Consider the following 15,527-nt stretch of genomic DNA (forward strand, 5'->3'; position numbering starts at 1 on the left):
GTGCTTTATTCTCTTCTTGCTTGCATCGTTTATGAGGATAAGGCAATGTAATTCTTATCCTTGCTCTTCTATAAGTAGGGATTTTTTCCTCTGGCTTCTTTCAAGATTTTTTCTTTATCTTTGATTTGTTTGAAATTTGAAAATGGTTTGCCTTGGTGTAGGGTTTTTTGGGGCATTTATCCCGCCTGCTGTTCTCTGAGCTTACCAGGCTTACCAGTTCTGATTCTGGTTCTGATGCTTATTTAGTCTCTTCAGATTGTATTGTTTGTTTTTTAGTATGCTTTCTAATTTTTTGTTAAAAGGAAGATATATGGTCCATGTGTGGTGGCTCACACTTGTAATCCCAGCAGTTTGGGAGGGTGAGGCAGGTGGATCACTGAGGCCAGGAGTTCAAGACTAGCCAGGGCAATATGGTAAAACCTCGTCTCTACGAAAACATACAAAAAAATTCACCTGGGCATGATGGTGGGCACTGGTAGTCCCAGCTACTTGAGAAGCTGAGGTGGGAGAATCACTTGAGCCCAGGAGGGCCGAGGTAGCAGTGAGCTGAGATCATGCTACTACACTCCAGCCTGGGTGACAGAGTGAGACCCTGTCTCAAAAAAAAAAAAAAAAAAAAAAAAAGAGGATGTTAGTAACTGAGTGGCAGTGTGTGGGGAGGGAAAGCATTCTACAGTCCTGTGGGTAAGTTTTAGTCCTTTGTTTCTCATTATTTTTTTGAGTGTGTGTGTTGTGTTTTTTAACACCCTCGGGTGAGACAGAAGGGTGAGAGGAAATTGGAGTTGGGTATTTTTCCCCAGGTAGGTTAAACTCTGATATAACCCCAGCAAGTTAGGCTCTCATAAAGTAGTTTCTGTTGAGGGCAGGCTTTGTTAAGAACAGAATGATCTGGTCTGGCATATTTCAAGATGGTTCCATTTTCACACCCACTGGCAGAGGCTCTAGGGGATTTTTATTCAGTATTGGCTGTTAGGGCCTGGTGGAGCTCCTGGAGGTAAAACGCATCAGTGTGAGGGCCCCCAGGTCTGGGTCCCCCTGGAATTTTTACTTTTTACAATTTTTAATTTTTACATTTTACAATGTCTTGTCTACATTGAGCCTCTGGAAATTTGTGAATCACAGTTTAGGTGTTCCTACCTTAGTACTGATTCCTGAGAAGGTTCTTGCTTATGGATTTCTGCCCTGATAAATTGTGATTCTCTGTATCTGCCTGTCTGTCTCTCCAATTTTTGGGGTAGCCGTTTGCTCCATGATGTCATTTTTCTGACAGATGTAAGAAGAGCTGTTCAGCTTTTTACTTGTGGTCAGATCTAAGTGAAGTCTTCTGAGCTCCATGTTTTGGCCTGGAAACTGGAAGTCTGAATTTTTACAGATCAGTGCATTTCAGCTTTGAAGGACATTGTGTTGCTAGAACGTAATCATTGTTTGCTTTCTAATTCATAGTTTGAGGGAAGGATTGGTCATTATTGTATTTGGAATTAAGATGTGAATTTCATTATGTACAAAAAAACTCTACTTATCCCAAGAGCTGCTTAATTGAGTCCTTGAATCTCATTAATATTCTGTACTATCATACCTATCTGTGGTCCTTCAGGACAAAAGTCTTACATCATCTGCCCTCATGGAGGGCCATTATAATAGACTATTTATATATTTACTTTGAGGCAGCATTACATATCCATTGGAGACAGATTTATTTGTTTCAGTTACCATACGTCTATTGATTTAAATCCACAATTTTTGGACATCTACCAGAATGGCTGACACTAAATATTGGCCAGGATGTGGAGCAGATAGAACTCTTGTACATTGCTGGTGGAAGTGTAAATTGGTACAATCACATTGGAAAACAATTTTGTTAAAATCTACAAAAGATACACATGTGCCTGCCCTAATATACAGAAGTAGTTACTCTACTAGATGTATGTCCAAGAGAAATACATATACATGTTTACTAAAATACATTTGTGAGAATGTTTATATCAGTATTCTTTATTATGTTGTTTTCAAAATGGTAAAACAGTGATTCTCATACAACTATATAAGGGACAGATATCTTGCATTTTTTAACTCATTGATTAGGGATTTGGGATGTTATTATAGCTGGTTCAAAGGAGAAGGTGAATATCGCAGAGAAGCAATTAGGAATACTGAAATAAATTTTCTAATAGCTACAAGTTTGGTTAATATTCTGTTGGCACTAAAATGTACTGTTTGGAATCTTTTCTACAGAGTGGAATTCACTTTTGTCTCTACCAGACAAAATTCATTTGCATTTCTGTGCACAAGAATCAATTGCATTACTATCAGTTTTCGACAGCTCAGAGTATTGTACAGTAGCCCAGTCAAAAACAAAGTGTGAGTCCCCTGTGGAATCAGATAACCCCAAAGGGTCTGCTAGAGAGCTCTTGGTAATCCATAGTAAAAACACACAGAACACAAAGTAATCTGTTCAGCATTTCAAAATCTTTCACAATTTTCCTTGACATCTTTTTTTTTTTTTTTTTAAGACTGAGTCTTGCTCTGTTGCCTAGGCTGGAGTGCAATGGTGCGATCTCAGCTCACTGCAACCTCCACCTCCTGGGTTCAAGCAATCCTCCTACCTCAGCCTCCCGAGTAGCTGGGACTACAGGTGTGTGTCACCTTGCCTGGCTAATTTTTGTATTTTTAGTAGAGACGGCTTTTCACCATGTTGGCCAGGCTGGTCTTGAACTCATGACCTCAAGTGATCCACCCACCTTGGCCTCCCAAAGTGCTGGGATTATAGGCATGAGCTACTGTGCCTGACCTCCTTGACATCTTACGAGCTAAAAACTAGAAGTAAAAAAGTAAAACAACTCAGAGGTCCATGAACAGTACAATGGATAAAATTGTAATATTTTCGGCCAGGCGAGCCTGTAATCCCAGCACTTTGGGAGGCCGAGGCGGATGGATCACAAGGTCAGGAGATCGAGACCATCCTGGCTAACATGGTGAAACCCCGTCTCTACTAAAAAATACAAAAAACTAGCCGGGTGAGGTGGCGGGCGCCTGTAGTCCCAGCTACTCGGGAGGCTGAGGCAGGAGAATGGCGTGAACCCGGGAGGCGGAGCTTGCAGTGAGCCAGGATCCGGCCACTACACTCCAGCCTGGGCGACAGAGCGAGACTCTGTCTCAAAAAAAAAAAAAAAAAAAAAAAAAAAATTGTAATATTTTCATACAATGGAAATCTATATAGCAATAGGAATAAAACTATGATTCCATGCAACAACATGAATTAATTTCATAAGCATGGTAATGTGTGAAACAAGCCATTCCCAAGGGTACATATTGTGGGAACCCATTTACATTAGGATGAACAAGTAGAACTTAAAGTAATAGAAATCAGGATTGTAGTTATAAGTTGGGATTATGACTGAAAAGAGATGTAGCAGGACCTTCTGAGTATCTGTAATATTCTGTTTCTTGATGTCTCTTGGTTCAGAGGTGTATTAACATTTCAAATTCATATTATACATATACTTAGGATGTATGTATTTTTTCTATGTTTGTTACCTTTCGATAAAGTTTGCTAAAAAAATATCATTTGCAGACCACAAACATCCATTTAACCAGTATCTATAGGGAAAAGTGGGGATGTGAATGTGTACTCTTGTCCTAATAATGCAGCATTATAAAGCAGTATTTTTATTGTCTTTGGTATTTGAATTTTCTATATTATAGTTAGATAGTCTATGAAAAGTCATCAGAAGTTTAGAAGTGAGTTTGATTCTGAGGGCAAGAAAACCTTCATTTGCTTTTAGAATTCTCTAAAAACACTTCTACAGCTCTCCCAGAACTTGTATAGCCTTTTCTGTGTATATATTATTGCCTTAGCTGTTGTAATTTCCTTTTGCCTTAGATTGAGTTGTGAGATTCTAAACTTGTACTACCCCCACCCCTTTTTTGGTTTGGTATGTAATTTGCATATTTTCACCATGCGAAAGCTATTTTCTATGGTTGGAAAAGATTTTTTTTCCTACAGTGTGAACAAATCATTCTTTGTTCTCCTTATTGTGCCTCCAAACTGGTACGTCCGGTTTATGCCCCAAACAACAAAAGTCTGTCATCAGAAATTAAAATGCCAGTAAGAACAAAGGCAGAGACCATGAGGAGCTCTTGGAGAGGCTTTCTCCCTGTTCGCTCCTCTCCCCAAGTTACCACAGTTGCCAGGAAGCTGGAATACTGCTTGGTACTCGCCTTCCTTGTAGTTCTACTCTTGTATTTATTGCAATTGTTGGTTTAAAAGTGAACTTACAATTTAGTATACTTCTTTTCAGGATCTACAAAATCCTTATCTTTGAGATTCGTTGCCCTTTTTAATGAGGTCTTTCCTTAAAACCTAAAAAATCACTCTTGACAGGCACTTATTTGAAGGCAAAATTATCAGTGAACATAATGTATAAAATTATTATTCAGAAAGATAGCTAAAGCAGAATCTGTAAAGACTAGCCATCCTCTGTGTGTCCTTTCTGAAATGTATGCATCATATCTGTAAAAACTTTGTTAACACTGTTTCTGTTCTGAAGTGGTACTCTAATGTAGAATTCCCACAGACTATTTGGAGAGTTCTCTCCTTGAGGAAGCTTGACATTTTGTGATTCACATAGGGTGGTTTAGAATTATGTTTCTAATTTCAGTAGGTTGTACAATCCTGATTTTAATATATTCAGAAATATCTATAAATGTGACACAGTGTTTCCTCTGCTCCCCCAACCCCCACCCCCGAGTTATAATTAAACACAGATCCTAGGACCTTAGAGGTAATGAAAAATGGACAGTGAATGTGGGGATGCATTTTATAATCAGTCCAAATGTTTTTTCTCCCCCTCACCTGTTGCCTTATGTGTAGGGAGGGATTTAAGATAGAAGCTTAGAATGGGGCATTTAGGTTTGTTTTCAAAGCTGTTTTGCTGAAAAGTATTGTGTATTCAGGTTTCAAAATGTTTTTTGATATCAAAATATGTATTATGTATATGTCAAAATGTGTATTAAATACAGTGATAGCAAACTTATATTGTGAGTATGCTAAGACAGATTTGTTTTATTCTTTTTTTTTGAATAATTGAGTATAGCAGCTCATTGAAATATGGTTACACTTCTTTAACATAAAGATTTTATTTGATAGGACCAAAAGCTAAATACTAGAACTCTGGCATATGGTATAGAGTGGTGGATTTTGTTTTAGAATACTATCATTTATTGTAAGTGTAAAATGAGAAGTATTTTTCATTACTTGAAATATAATTCAATGTAAGTTCTGTGGTATTATTTTAAAATACATTGTTTATTTTATTAATAGAAATAGCACGTATATTGGGTAACACTTATCTGTTACAATAACTTATTTTTAAAATGTAAATGGCTTGGCAGTGTTTTTATTCTTTTGGCTATTGTTAAAATTTTAAAAGGTAGGTGGAAGTAGCCAATAACAAATCTGTAATATAATTAGATTACATTAGTGTTACACCTTTTAGCATACATATACTTAAAATAAAAAAGACTGTAATTTTTAGATTTCAGAGAATGTGTGATACTACATTGCAGGCAAGTTGAACAAATAACCTTTTAAGACTTTTTCTAAATTTAAAATTTTGTTCTATAATAATAAAATGTGGACTATAATAACCATGGTTTTTATTCTGAAAATTAAAAGTTACAAAGGAATTTATAGAGTAAATAAGTTCTTATAATTTGGTATAATGCGTTTATAGCTTTCATATGTTTCATTGGTGATAGGTGGTGCTATTGTTGCACAGTTAGTCCTTGCATTCTTCACATCTGCATCCCAAGTGCTACAGAAGGATTTCTTGCTAATAAATAATTTGTAGTAATTATCATAAGCAAAATGAATGTGATGGTTATTTAGGCATTATCACAACTTAACATTTGTAAGAAACAAAAATATTTATAGTTTGCAGCTCTTAAATTCAGATAGAAGCTGAAAAATCTAAAAAAGTAGTTACTCTAAAAGAGAGCTCTGTAGATTTATAGTAATATTGTAAGATTTATATACTTCTAATTTTATAATGTATACATCTTTGATATTTTAAACTGCTTGTATGGCAGGCCTATTTTTAAAAAAATACCATCAGTATGTTTCCTCTATTGAATTTATATCTTTATTACATTGGTTGTAAGTTCTTTTGTATCTTGAACTAGTTTTATAATGTTTGCCGTTTTCTCTGATATTGCGTATTTCATCAAACACTAGGCAATTATGAAAATGGTTTGAGAACTACAGTACCATGTAGAGTAATTTAATCTGTCTCTCTCCCTTCCCCATCTCCCCCAAAGATAAACTCAGAGTTCTGTCAGTTGAGATGGAAATAGGAAAGCTATTCTTAACTATAATTTAATCTGCTCAGTGCTTTAATCAGCAGTTTGAAAAGCAGTTGTTTTCACACTTGACACATGTTACCATACCCCTTTACCTTTTGTTCTTCTTTTTAAAAAATTTTTATCCCCCACAAAATGTCCTGAACATACCCTTTATCTTTTGAATATAATGAATGACTCAAAGGGCTTGGATATTCATAGTGTTTGAGCTATGTTTATATTTTTGTGTATGATAAAAATGACTTTTAAAAGTTGTATATATATATAGACTTTTTTGTTCACAGAATATTGAAATTAGAAGTATCCTGGGGGCTTTTTTAGCAGCTTTTCCTTTTCATTTTATGATTGTGAAAGAATATAGGCTTATTGAGGTTACATGATTTACTCAATGTTAACAGACAATTAGTTGCCTAACCGTAACTATACCTAAATTATTCACATTTCACTTAAGTGAATATGTATTGCTTTTTCTCATTTACAACATATTTGTTAAAGTTGCTACAATATTTAAGGTGAGATTTTCAGAGTAGTATTACAGTTTTGTTCTCAAAAGAGAAGGCAGTTGTGCAGGAACTGTACAGATTTCTAATGGTTTAATAAGATAAAAAATATAGACTTCCAGAACAGACCCTTTTTTCTGTTCATATCAAGTATGTGCTCTTACAGTTTTCTAAAATTACTTGCAGTAATGTGACCAACAATAAATGTGTGTGGGTGTATGTATATATATTTCAGACAAAATATTGTTGTAAAATTTAAAAGATCTTGTTTTTATATAATACTGTTATGACCTTCATTTTCCCACTGAAATATTTTCTTTCTTCTCTCATGCAGATCAGTGGGGAAGCACAAGAGCTCTTCTCTGTTCGACATGGCCCAATTCGAGCGGCTAGAATCTTGCCTGCTCCACAGTTTGGTGAGTGTAGTCCTTAAGAAGAAAATCATTCAGAAAAGCGTTTCTCTTTTGTTGGTCTTGGACTACAGACAGCAAGAATGATAACTAAAGTCTGTTTTCCTCTGAGTGTCCATTCCCCTTCCCCACCTCCCCCAAAGATAAACTTAGTTCTGTCAGTTGAGATGGAAATAGGTAATCTTAACCAATTCAATATGGCCATTCACTTTCTGCTGTGGTTTTGATTTATCTTCATCCTCTTTGATCTTGATTTAGCCTCTGCCTTTGCTGGCTCTTTCTTGAAGTCCTTTTCTCTCTTGGTTTTCATGGCATCCTTCTTCCCATATCCCTTCCTGGCTGACTGTGCCGCCTTTGTTATGTTTCTGGCTTAGCTTTCTTCTGTGGGTATTCCTCAAGTCTCTGTTGTTCTCCTGCCTTTGCCCTCCTTCTCAGTTATACTTATGCCGTGGAGAGCTTGGTTTTCACTTTTATCTGGGTTGTAGATGACTCTGCTGTCTGCATCTACAGCTATGTCAGAAGTGGAGTTTTGGGCTTTTAAGCTTGCAATTCTGCTTTAATAGAGAATACTTCTTAATGTTGTGTTTAAATAGTATATATGTTTTGTATTTATTAAAAAAATTCAAATATGTGTTTGTATTAAACCTGCTTTTAGATGGCTAGATAACTCCTGACTCCTTAATACTTTGAGTTTTCCAAAGGTATTGTTCTCTCATTACGTTTCCTGTGTTCACTCAAGAATATTTTTGCATGTGCACTGAAAACATAATCATAATGATCATGTTTGGATATTTTAAAATCTTTTTAAAAAGAGGATATTAAGATATTTTAATTCTATTATATTTTAAAAAGTTACCTGAAGTGAAAAAAATCTTATAAGACTTCTTGTAGCAGCTAATTCTCTAAATTTGTGAGAATGATGTTTTTGAAAACTTACGACATTGTGATTGTGTGTAAATAATATAGGGATTAATTTAACAACTAAATCTGCCTAAATGAAATGAGGAGGGTGGAGGAAACAAGGCAACAGTGTCTTGCAGTCACGTGTAGATTTTCTCCCTTGCTATTCAACTCTATGGCATATTCTGATTTCAGCTCTTTAGCTGTCTGTTTCTTTCTCACACAGTTGATCGTGCTCTCTCTCGTTCTCTCATGCTGTGTCACACTCTCTTTTGTTCTGTTTTTTGTTGCATTTGTAATTTGGTGAAATATTTTGACAATGAAAATTCTAGACCATCCTTTTCTAGAAGGTTTTTGGAATAGCCAGGTTTCTCTTTGGATGGTTGGAATCAAGGAGGACTTTATTACTAAAGGACTCTGCTCTGTTTCTTTGTGGGTAATTCACAGATGCAGACTTTTCCCTCTTCATGTTATTTGTGAAGTTATTTTGTTTATGAGTATTATCAATGTTCATTTTTTCTCAACTTTTAAAGCAGAAATATGTCATGAAAATATCTAATTAATATTGCTAATATTTTCTTTAGAAGTAGATTTAATTTACTTTCCTTTTTAAAAAAAGATTTCTTCCTTTACTATAATGTACTTATTTAAAAATATATTGTTAGATTTAAAATATAATTTTACATGGGTAAGTTTTCTGTTATGAGTTAAGCAAATTACTTGTGTAGCTTTTATTGTATTTGATTAATTTTTTAGATTTTTAAAAAAGACTAGGCAAGTGCAGTAGTGAGAAGGGGGGAAAAAGTAGAACAAGGAGTTCCATCCGTAACTGACTGTAAAAAATCGAGAACTCACTACCTTTGGAGTAGCCTTTTAGATTTTTTCCCCCAAAGTCATATGTGCAAGTGATCACATAAAACTTGTAATGGAAAAGAGTAATACCCACTTTTCTCTTTTACCCATTTTGCTTTAATTCGTTATGGTGGAATATGTAGCTTTCTGAAAAAGGATGTGTGGGAGATATTGTCTGTCTTTATTCTTCCTTCACTCTTGATTGATTATTTGGCTGGATAACAAATACATGTTTATAAGAAAGTTACTTCAGAATTTCAAAGGCATTGGTGTAACATTATGTTGAAGAGTCTAAGGCCATTTTGATACCTTTTTCTTTGTGGCTTGTTTTACTTTCTGGAAATTTATACAATGTTGGCTTTGTTCCCGATGTTCTGAAACTTTGCAGCCTTACATCTTGATTCACACATTTTCTTGGACCCTTTTATTTTGAAAATGCAAGTCTCGTATTTTGACGAAATGGCTTCAATTTTTGTTGTTGATTTCTTCCATTAAGTTTTCATTGTTCACTCTTTCTATAACTTGTATTATCTGGATGTTAAATCCCTTGTACTGGTTAATTTTTTAAAATTAATTTCTTATTCTTTTTTTGAGATAGTTCCAGTGTGGTTTACTAATACTTCTCTTGAATAATTATTTTCTGCTGTTATGTTTTTCTTATCCTATACCTCTCATATCTAATACCTTCCTCCCTTCTTTCTTCTTTGCCTCCCTTTCTTCTTTCTTGATATACTTTACATATGAATAGGTAGCAAATAGAATCCAATGACATATAAAAATAATTATACATCAGGACAAAGTAAGATTTATTCCAGGAATACAATGTTGGCTAATATTTGAAAATTAATGGGCTGGGCTTGGTGGCTCACGCCAGTAATCCCAGCACTTTGGGAGGCCGAGGCAGGTGGATCATGAAGTCAGGAGTTTGAGACCAGCATGGCCAACGTAGTGAAACCTCGTCTCTACTGAAAATACAGAAAATTAGCCAAACATGGTGGCTGGCGCCTGTAATCCCCACTACCCGGGAGGGTGAAGCAGGAGAATTGTTTGAACTCAGGAGGCAGAGGTTGTAGTGAGCTGAGATAGCACCATTGCATTCCAGTCAGGGTGACAGTGTGAGACTCCATCTCAAAAAAAAAAAAAAAAAAAAAAAAGAAAATCCATGTAATTTACTGTATTAGAGTGAAGAAGAAAACCTGTATGATCATCTCAATAGAAGTAGGAAAAAAACTTTGCCAAATCTCTCTCAGTAGCCATTTATGATAAAACAAACAAACAAACAAAAAACCAAAAAAAAAAAAAACATTTTAGCAAACTAGGAATAGAAAAAAGTTCTGAATATGATAAAAGTTATCTATTTTAAAAATGTATACCAAGCGTCATACTCAATGTTGGTATATTGAATGCTTTCTTGCTGAGTTCAGGATGACTTCTGTCACCACTTCTATTTATTGTAGTTCCTAGCCATTACAGTAAGGCAAGAAAAATAAAAAAGGCATAAAGATTAGAAAGAAGGATATGAAAGTGTCTTTATTCATCGATAACATGATTGTGTACATAGAAAATGCAGTGGAACCAACAAATGGTTAGAATTAATCAGTGAATTTAGCAGAGCTGCTGCATACAAGGTTCTGTAAATCCTTTGTGAACTGAATCCCTTCCTGTGCATTTTTCCAGCATCACGTTCTGCCATCTTTACCCTGTCCCCCTCACTAGTCATTACAGCAACATTCCCTTGTGGTAGTTGTACTGAATTTCTTTTATTTCCTCAAAAGATCCATCCTCCTGCTTTCCGGTCTGCATTTGTTATTTCCTCTTCTAGAATACTCATGTCCTTCTAACCCTTCTTGCTCCTTATCCACTGTCAGTAGTGCATGCTCCCATAGGACTTAACGTTCTTCAATTGTTCATTTGCCTCTTGTTTGCTACATTTGCAGACTGTTTTTATGTATTCAGTGTCTCACAGAGTGCTTTATACAAGGTATTAATAAATACTTGCTGAATGTTGCTGGATTGTATAATACTTTGCAAGTTAAGACCTGGAAGAAAAAGTGAGTTCCCTTTCTAAAGGTGTTTCTGTAGAAAGTCTGTCCCCTAACTAAAAGTGAGAAACTGAAGGATTTGAATGTCCTCGTATCCCACAGAAGACCATCTTTGTATTTTAATGGGCATTTACTCATGTCAACATAGCTTATGCATCCCTGCTTCTTCATGGCTACTATCAATAATAATTGATTATTTTCTTAATGAACCTAGATCTGCCTTAGGATTTTTTTCAATACAATATTCCAGAAAGCTATGAATAATTAATTGGTATTATCTCAGATAAAAACTGTTACTAATTATCTTTCAAATCTGTCCTTCTAGAACTTAATTCCAAGTAATAAATTTTTCTTACTCATTACTTTAAGTAGCCATTTTGGCTTTTAGTACCTCACTTTTGTAATAAAATGTATCAGAATGTATATTTTAATATAGAAGTAAAAAAGAGACTTTCACTTCCTTTAATATGTTTTTAATTTCTTTCTTTTTATTTTGGGATGGAGTTTCACTTTTGTTGCCCAGGCTGGAGTGCAATGGCGCAATCTTGACTCACCACAACCTCTGTCTTCTGGGTTCAAGTGATTCTCCTGCTTCAGCCTCCCGATTAGCTGGGATTACAGGCTTGCACCACCACGTCCGGCTAGTTTTTGTAATTTTAGTAGAGACAGGGTTTCTCCATATTTGTCAGGCTGGTCTGAACTCCTGACCTCTGGTGATCCACTCACCTTGGCCTCCCAAAGTGCTGGGATTACAGGCATAAGCCACTGCGCCCAGCCTGTTTTTAATTTCTTAAAGTAAGGACCATGTAATTCTAACCACCGACAATATTGATTATTTAAAAAAATCAAGTAATACTGAAATGTGGGAAATGAAAATTTATGTGAGTCTATGTTAGCAAAGGTAAACCTGACTGCTTCTTCCTTTTCATCCTTCCTCAGATATTGAGCGTGTACTGAAGGCCCATATTAACAGTGTATATTTCTAGTTTTTTTCCCCTTAACTATTCACACATGCATAACACTAACTTATATAATTATGTCCCAGGACTGATTCAGGTTCTTTATATGTATTACATGTATTGGCTGAAGGGTGTGTGTGTGTGTGTGTGTGTATAATATTTTTCATAACGACATATAGTGAACATTGTTTTATTTCAGAACTTAGGTATTTATTTCATTATTGCTAAAAATTATGTAACATTGATATTGTATGGGCATTTTTATTGTTTTTTCCCTATGGGTTATGTTATTATTTCCATATATGTACATTTAAAAAAAATACAAGGAATTTTTTTTAAGGATAACTCCTGATGGGGAATTGCTCAAAGGATCTGTATATTTCTTTCTTTCTTTTTTTCTTTTTTTTGAGATAGAGTCTCACTCTGTTGCCCAGGCTGGAGTGCAGTGGCATGATCTCGGCTCACTGCAAGCTCCACCTCCCAGGTTCACGCCATTCTTCTGCCTCAGCCTCCCAAGTAGCTGGGACTAAAGGCGCCTGCCACCACACCCAGCTAATTTTTTGTACTTTTAGTAGAGACGGGGTTTCACCATGTTAGCCAGGATGGTCTTGATCTCCTGACTGCATAATCCACCCATCTTGGCCTTGTGTATTTCAATTTTGATGCATGCTGTAAAATTTCCTCTTAGAGAGACTCTACCAACATTTATACATGAGAATCCCATTTCTCCTTATTCTCTCCTATATTGGCTATTATGAATCTTTTCAATCGTTGCCTGTCTGGATGGCAGAAAATCCTATTCATATGTAACTTAAAAATTTTTATTTTTGGAGACAGTCTCACTTTGTGGCCTGGGCTGGAATGTAGTGGTGTGATCCTAGCTCACTGAAGCCTCAAACTCCTAGGCTCAAGCAATCCTCCCACCACAGCCTCCTGAATAGCTAGGACTATAGGCACACGTCAACATGCCTGGCTAATTTTTAAATTTTTTGTAGAGATGAGGTCTTGCCATGTTGCCCAGGCTAGTCTTGAACCCCTGGCCTCAAACAGTTCTCCCATCTCAGCCTCCCAGTGCTGGGATTATAGATGTGACCCACTGTACCCATATGTAATTTTTTGATCCTTGATTACTAGGGAGGATAGAAAATCCTCATATTTTTGCTATTTATATTAATTAATATCATACTTGTTTATATTCTTTCTCATTGATTTGAGCCCTTTACTAGGTTATTATTAATCTTTAGTTTCATACTAAGAAAATCCTTCTGTATTTTACTATGCCTAACTTTAAATCCTGACTTTTCTTGAAAGTTTAATTAAAATTTTATTTTGTTATTGTTATTTGTCTTCTGAATTAATTAATTAATTTATTTATTTATTTAGAGACAGAGTCTCGCTCTGTCACCCAGACTGGGGTTCAGTGGCACGATCTCCACTCACTGCAGGCTCTGCCTTCTGGGTTCTCGCCATTCTCCTGCCTCAGCCTCCTGAGTAGCTGGGACTACAGGTGCCTACCACCATGCCGAGCTAATTTTTTGTATTTTTAGTAGAGACAGGGTTTCACCTTGTTAGCCAGGATAGTCTCGATCCCTTGACTTTGTGATATGCCTGCCTTGGCCTCCCAAAGTGCTGGGATTAGAGACGTGAGCCACCGCGCCCAGCCTCGTCTTCTTATTTTATTGCATTTGCCATATTGTTCATGGTCAGGAAGTAGTTCTTCTTTGCCAGTCTCTGATTTTCATAGATTTTGCACAAAATTTCTGTTTTATTATGGAGTTTCTCTTACTATAATGTTATCTTTTGGGAATGACAGGAACTGTGTTTTTCTAATATTTGCATTCTATGCAGTGACTTGCATAATAATATGTGCCATAGAAGGGGTACCCCATAATGAATTTAATTCAATATTTTATAGAGAATAATCTAGAATGCTACTTTTTATACAGTGTTGTTCCTAAATTATCAATTTATGATCAAATGATTTATTTTATTTTGAGACAGGGTCTGTCTCTCTCTTGCCCAAGCTGGAGTGCAGTGGCACAATCATTTCTCACTGCAGCCCTTGACCTCCTGGGCTTGAGTGATCCTCCTGCCTTGGCCTCCCAAAGCACTGGGATTACAGTGTGAGCCGCCACACCTGACCTTTTTTTTTTTTTATTTCTTTGGGATAGAATTTTGCTTTGTTGCCCAAACTGGAGAACAATGGCACAGTCATGGCTCACTTCAGTCTTGACCTCCTGAGCTCAAGTGATCCTGGCTAATTACGGAGTCTCTTTCTGTTGCCCAGGCTGTAGTGGAATGGCGTGGTCGTAGATGGGGTCCCACTGTGATGCACCAGCTGGTCTTGAACCACTGGCCTCAGGTGATCCTCCTGCTTTGGCCTCCCAAAGTACAAGGACTACGGGTGTAAGCCTCCATGCCTGGCCTGATGCTGTTTTTTACATTAATAGAGTTTATAACTCATAAGAATTATAGTAGTCTTGTGCATATTCTTTTTCCTTCCTGCTCCTGGAGAAAGGCAATCATTTTAGCCTTAGCCTTGAATAATTTCTTAGAAATGCAGATGTAAATTTTAAAATACACACACACACACACACACACACACACACACACACACACACACAGAGTCTGTTCAGCCAAAACACTAGCAAGCCTCCAAAAGTAGGCCAACTGACATTTGTTTATATTCCTCACCAGTCTATTGCAAAGATGAGGAAACAGGCTTATTGACATTTTAAATGGCTAAACTATGAGATTTAGGGCTTCTCTAATGTTTTCTGCTCTAATTACTGCTCAGTTTGCCTTATGTATTGTGTATTTTTAAAAATAACACCTCGTCGTTATTATTGAGGTCTTACTGCTTGTGATCTTTTAGGTTTTTGCAATATTTTGCTAAGCCTGTGATATGATTCAGGTAAATTGTAACTTGAGAACATATGTTGTGTTCATCTTAAGTTTCTTTAATGATTTTGGTGAGAGAACAGTGTTTCTAGGGGAGAATGTCTGCTTTAGAGGTGCTGCTTTTTTAGTTTGGTGATTTCATGGTTTTAGGTATAAGAAATTGATTTCAGAGGATTCTCAGTTTATACCTAGCTGAACCCTGTAATTAGGGCATTTTTCTATAAGAGCTATAGAGGAAAATGTACTGAACAGAAAAGAGAGGTGAATTAAGCGAGCTATATAATGCTTGATACTTTTCAGATAACATTTTAGGGTGATTGTATACATTGTTACTACTTTTCCACTATTCCTCAGGGTGAGTACCATTATCCTAATTCACAGGTGAGGAGACTTAATGCTCAAAGAAATTGACATTTGGTAAATGGTGAAACTGAAACTTGTAATACCAATTATTATTTGGTTATATAGCACAAAGTATAAAAAAGAAAAAGTATTTCAAAACCCTGTTCCCTGAAGATACCCTCTGTTAATCTCTTGTTTTATATCACTTAAGCCTCTTTATACATACATTCCCTGTACATGATGTGTTTTAAAAATTGGGATTAC

The 15,527-nt window shown here is 36.0% G+C and overlaps 1 protein-coding gene across 8 annotated transcripts in view; it reads left to right on the plus strand.

The window, feature by feature from the left end:
• The window catches only part of BCAS3 (BCAS3 microtubule associated cell migration factor), a 722,154-nt gene that overhangs the window by 63,375 nt on the left and 643,252 nt on the right, over positions 1–15,527 (plus strand). For all 8 annotated transcript variants that reach the window (XM_023204675.3, XM_023204674.3, XM_023204677.2 and 5 more), the window contains one exon: positions 7,192–7,273. In XM_023204675.3, coding sequence (XP_023060443.1) covers positions 7,192–7,273 — 82 coding nt within the window. The remainder of the gene's footprint in view (positions 1–7,191; positions 7,274–15,527) is intronic.

Source organism: Piliocolobus tephrosceles, chromosome 16 (genome assembly GCF_002776525.5).
Source record: "Piliocolobus tephrosceles isolate RC106 chromosome 16, ASM277652v3, whole genome shotgun sequence".
Taxonomy (NCBI): domain Eukaryota; kingdom Metazoa; phylum Chordata; class Mammalia; order Primates; family Cercopithecidae; genus Piliocolobus; species Piliocolobus tephrosceles.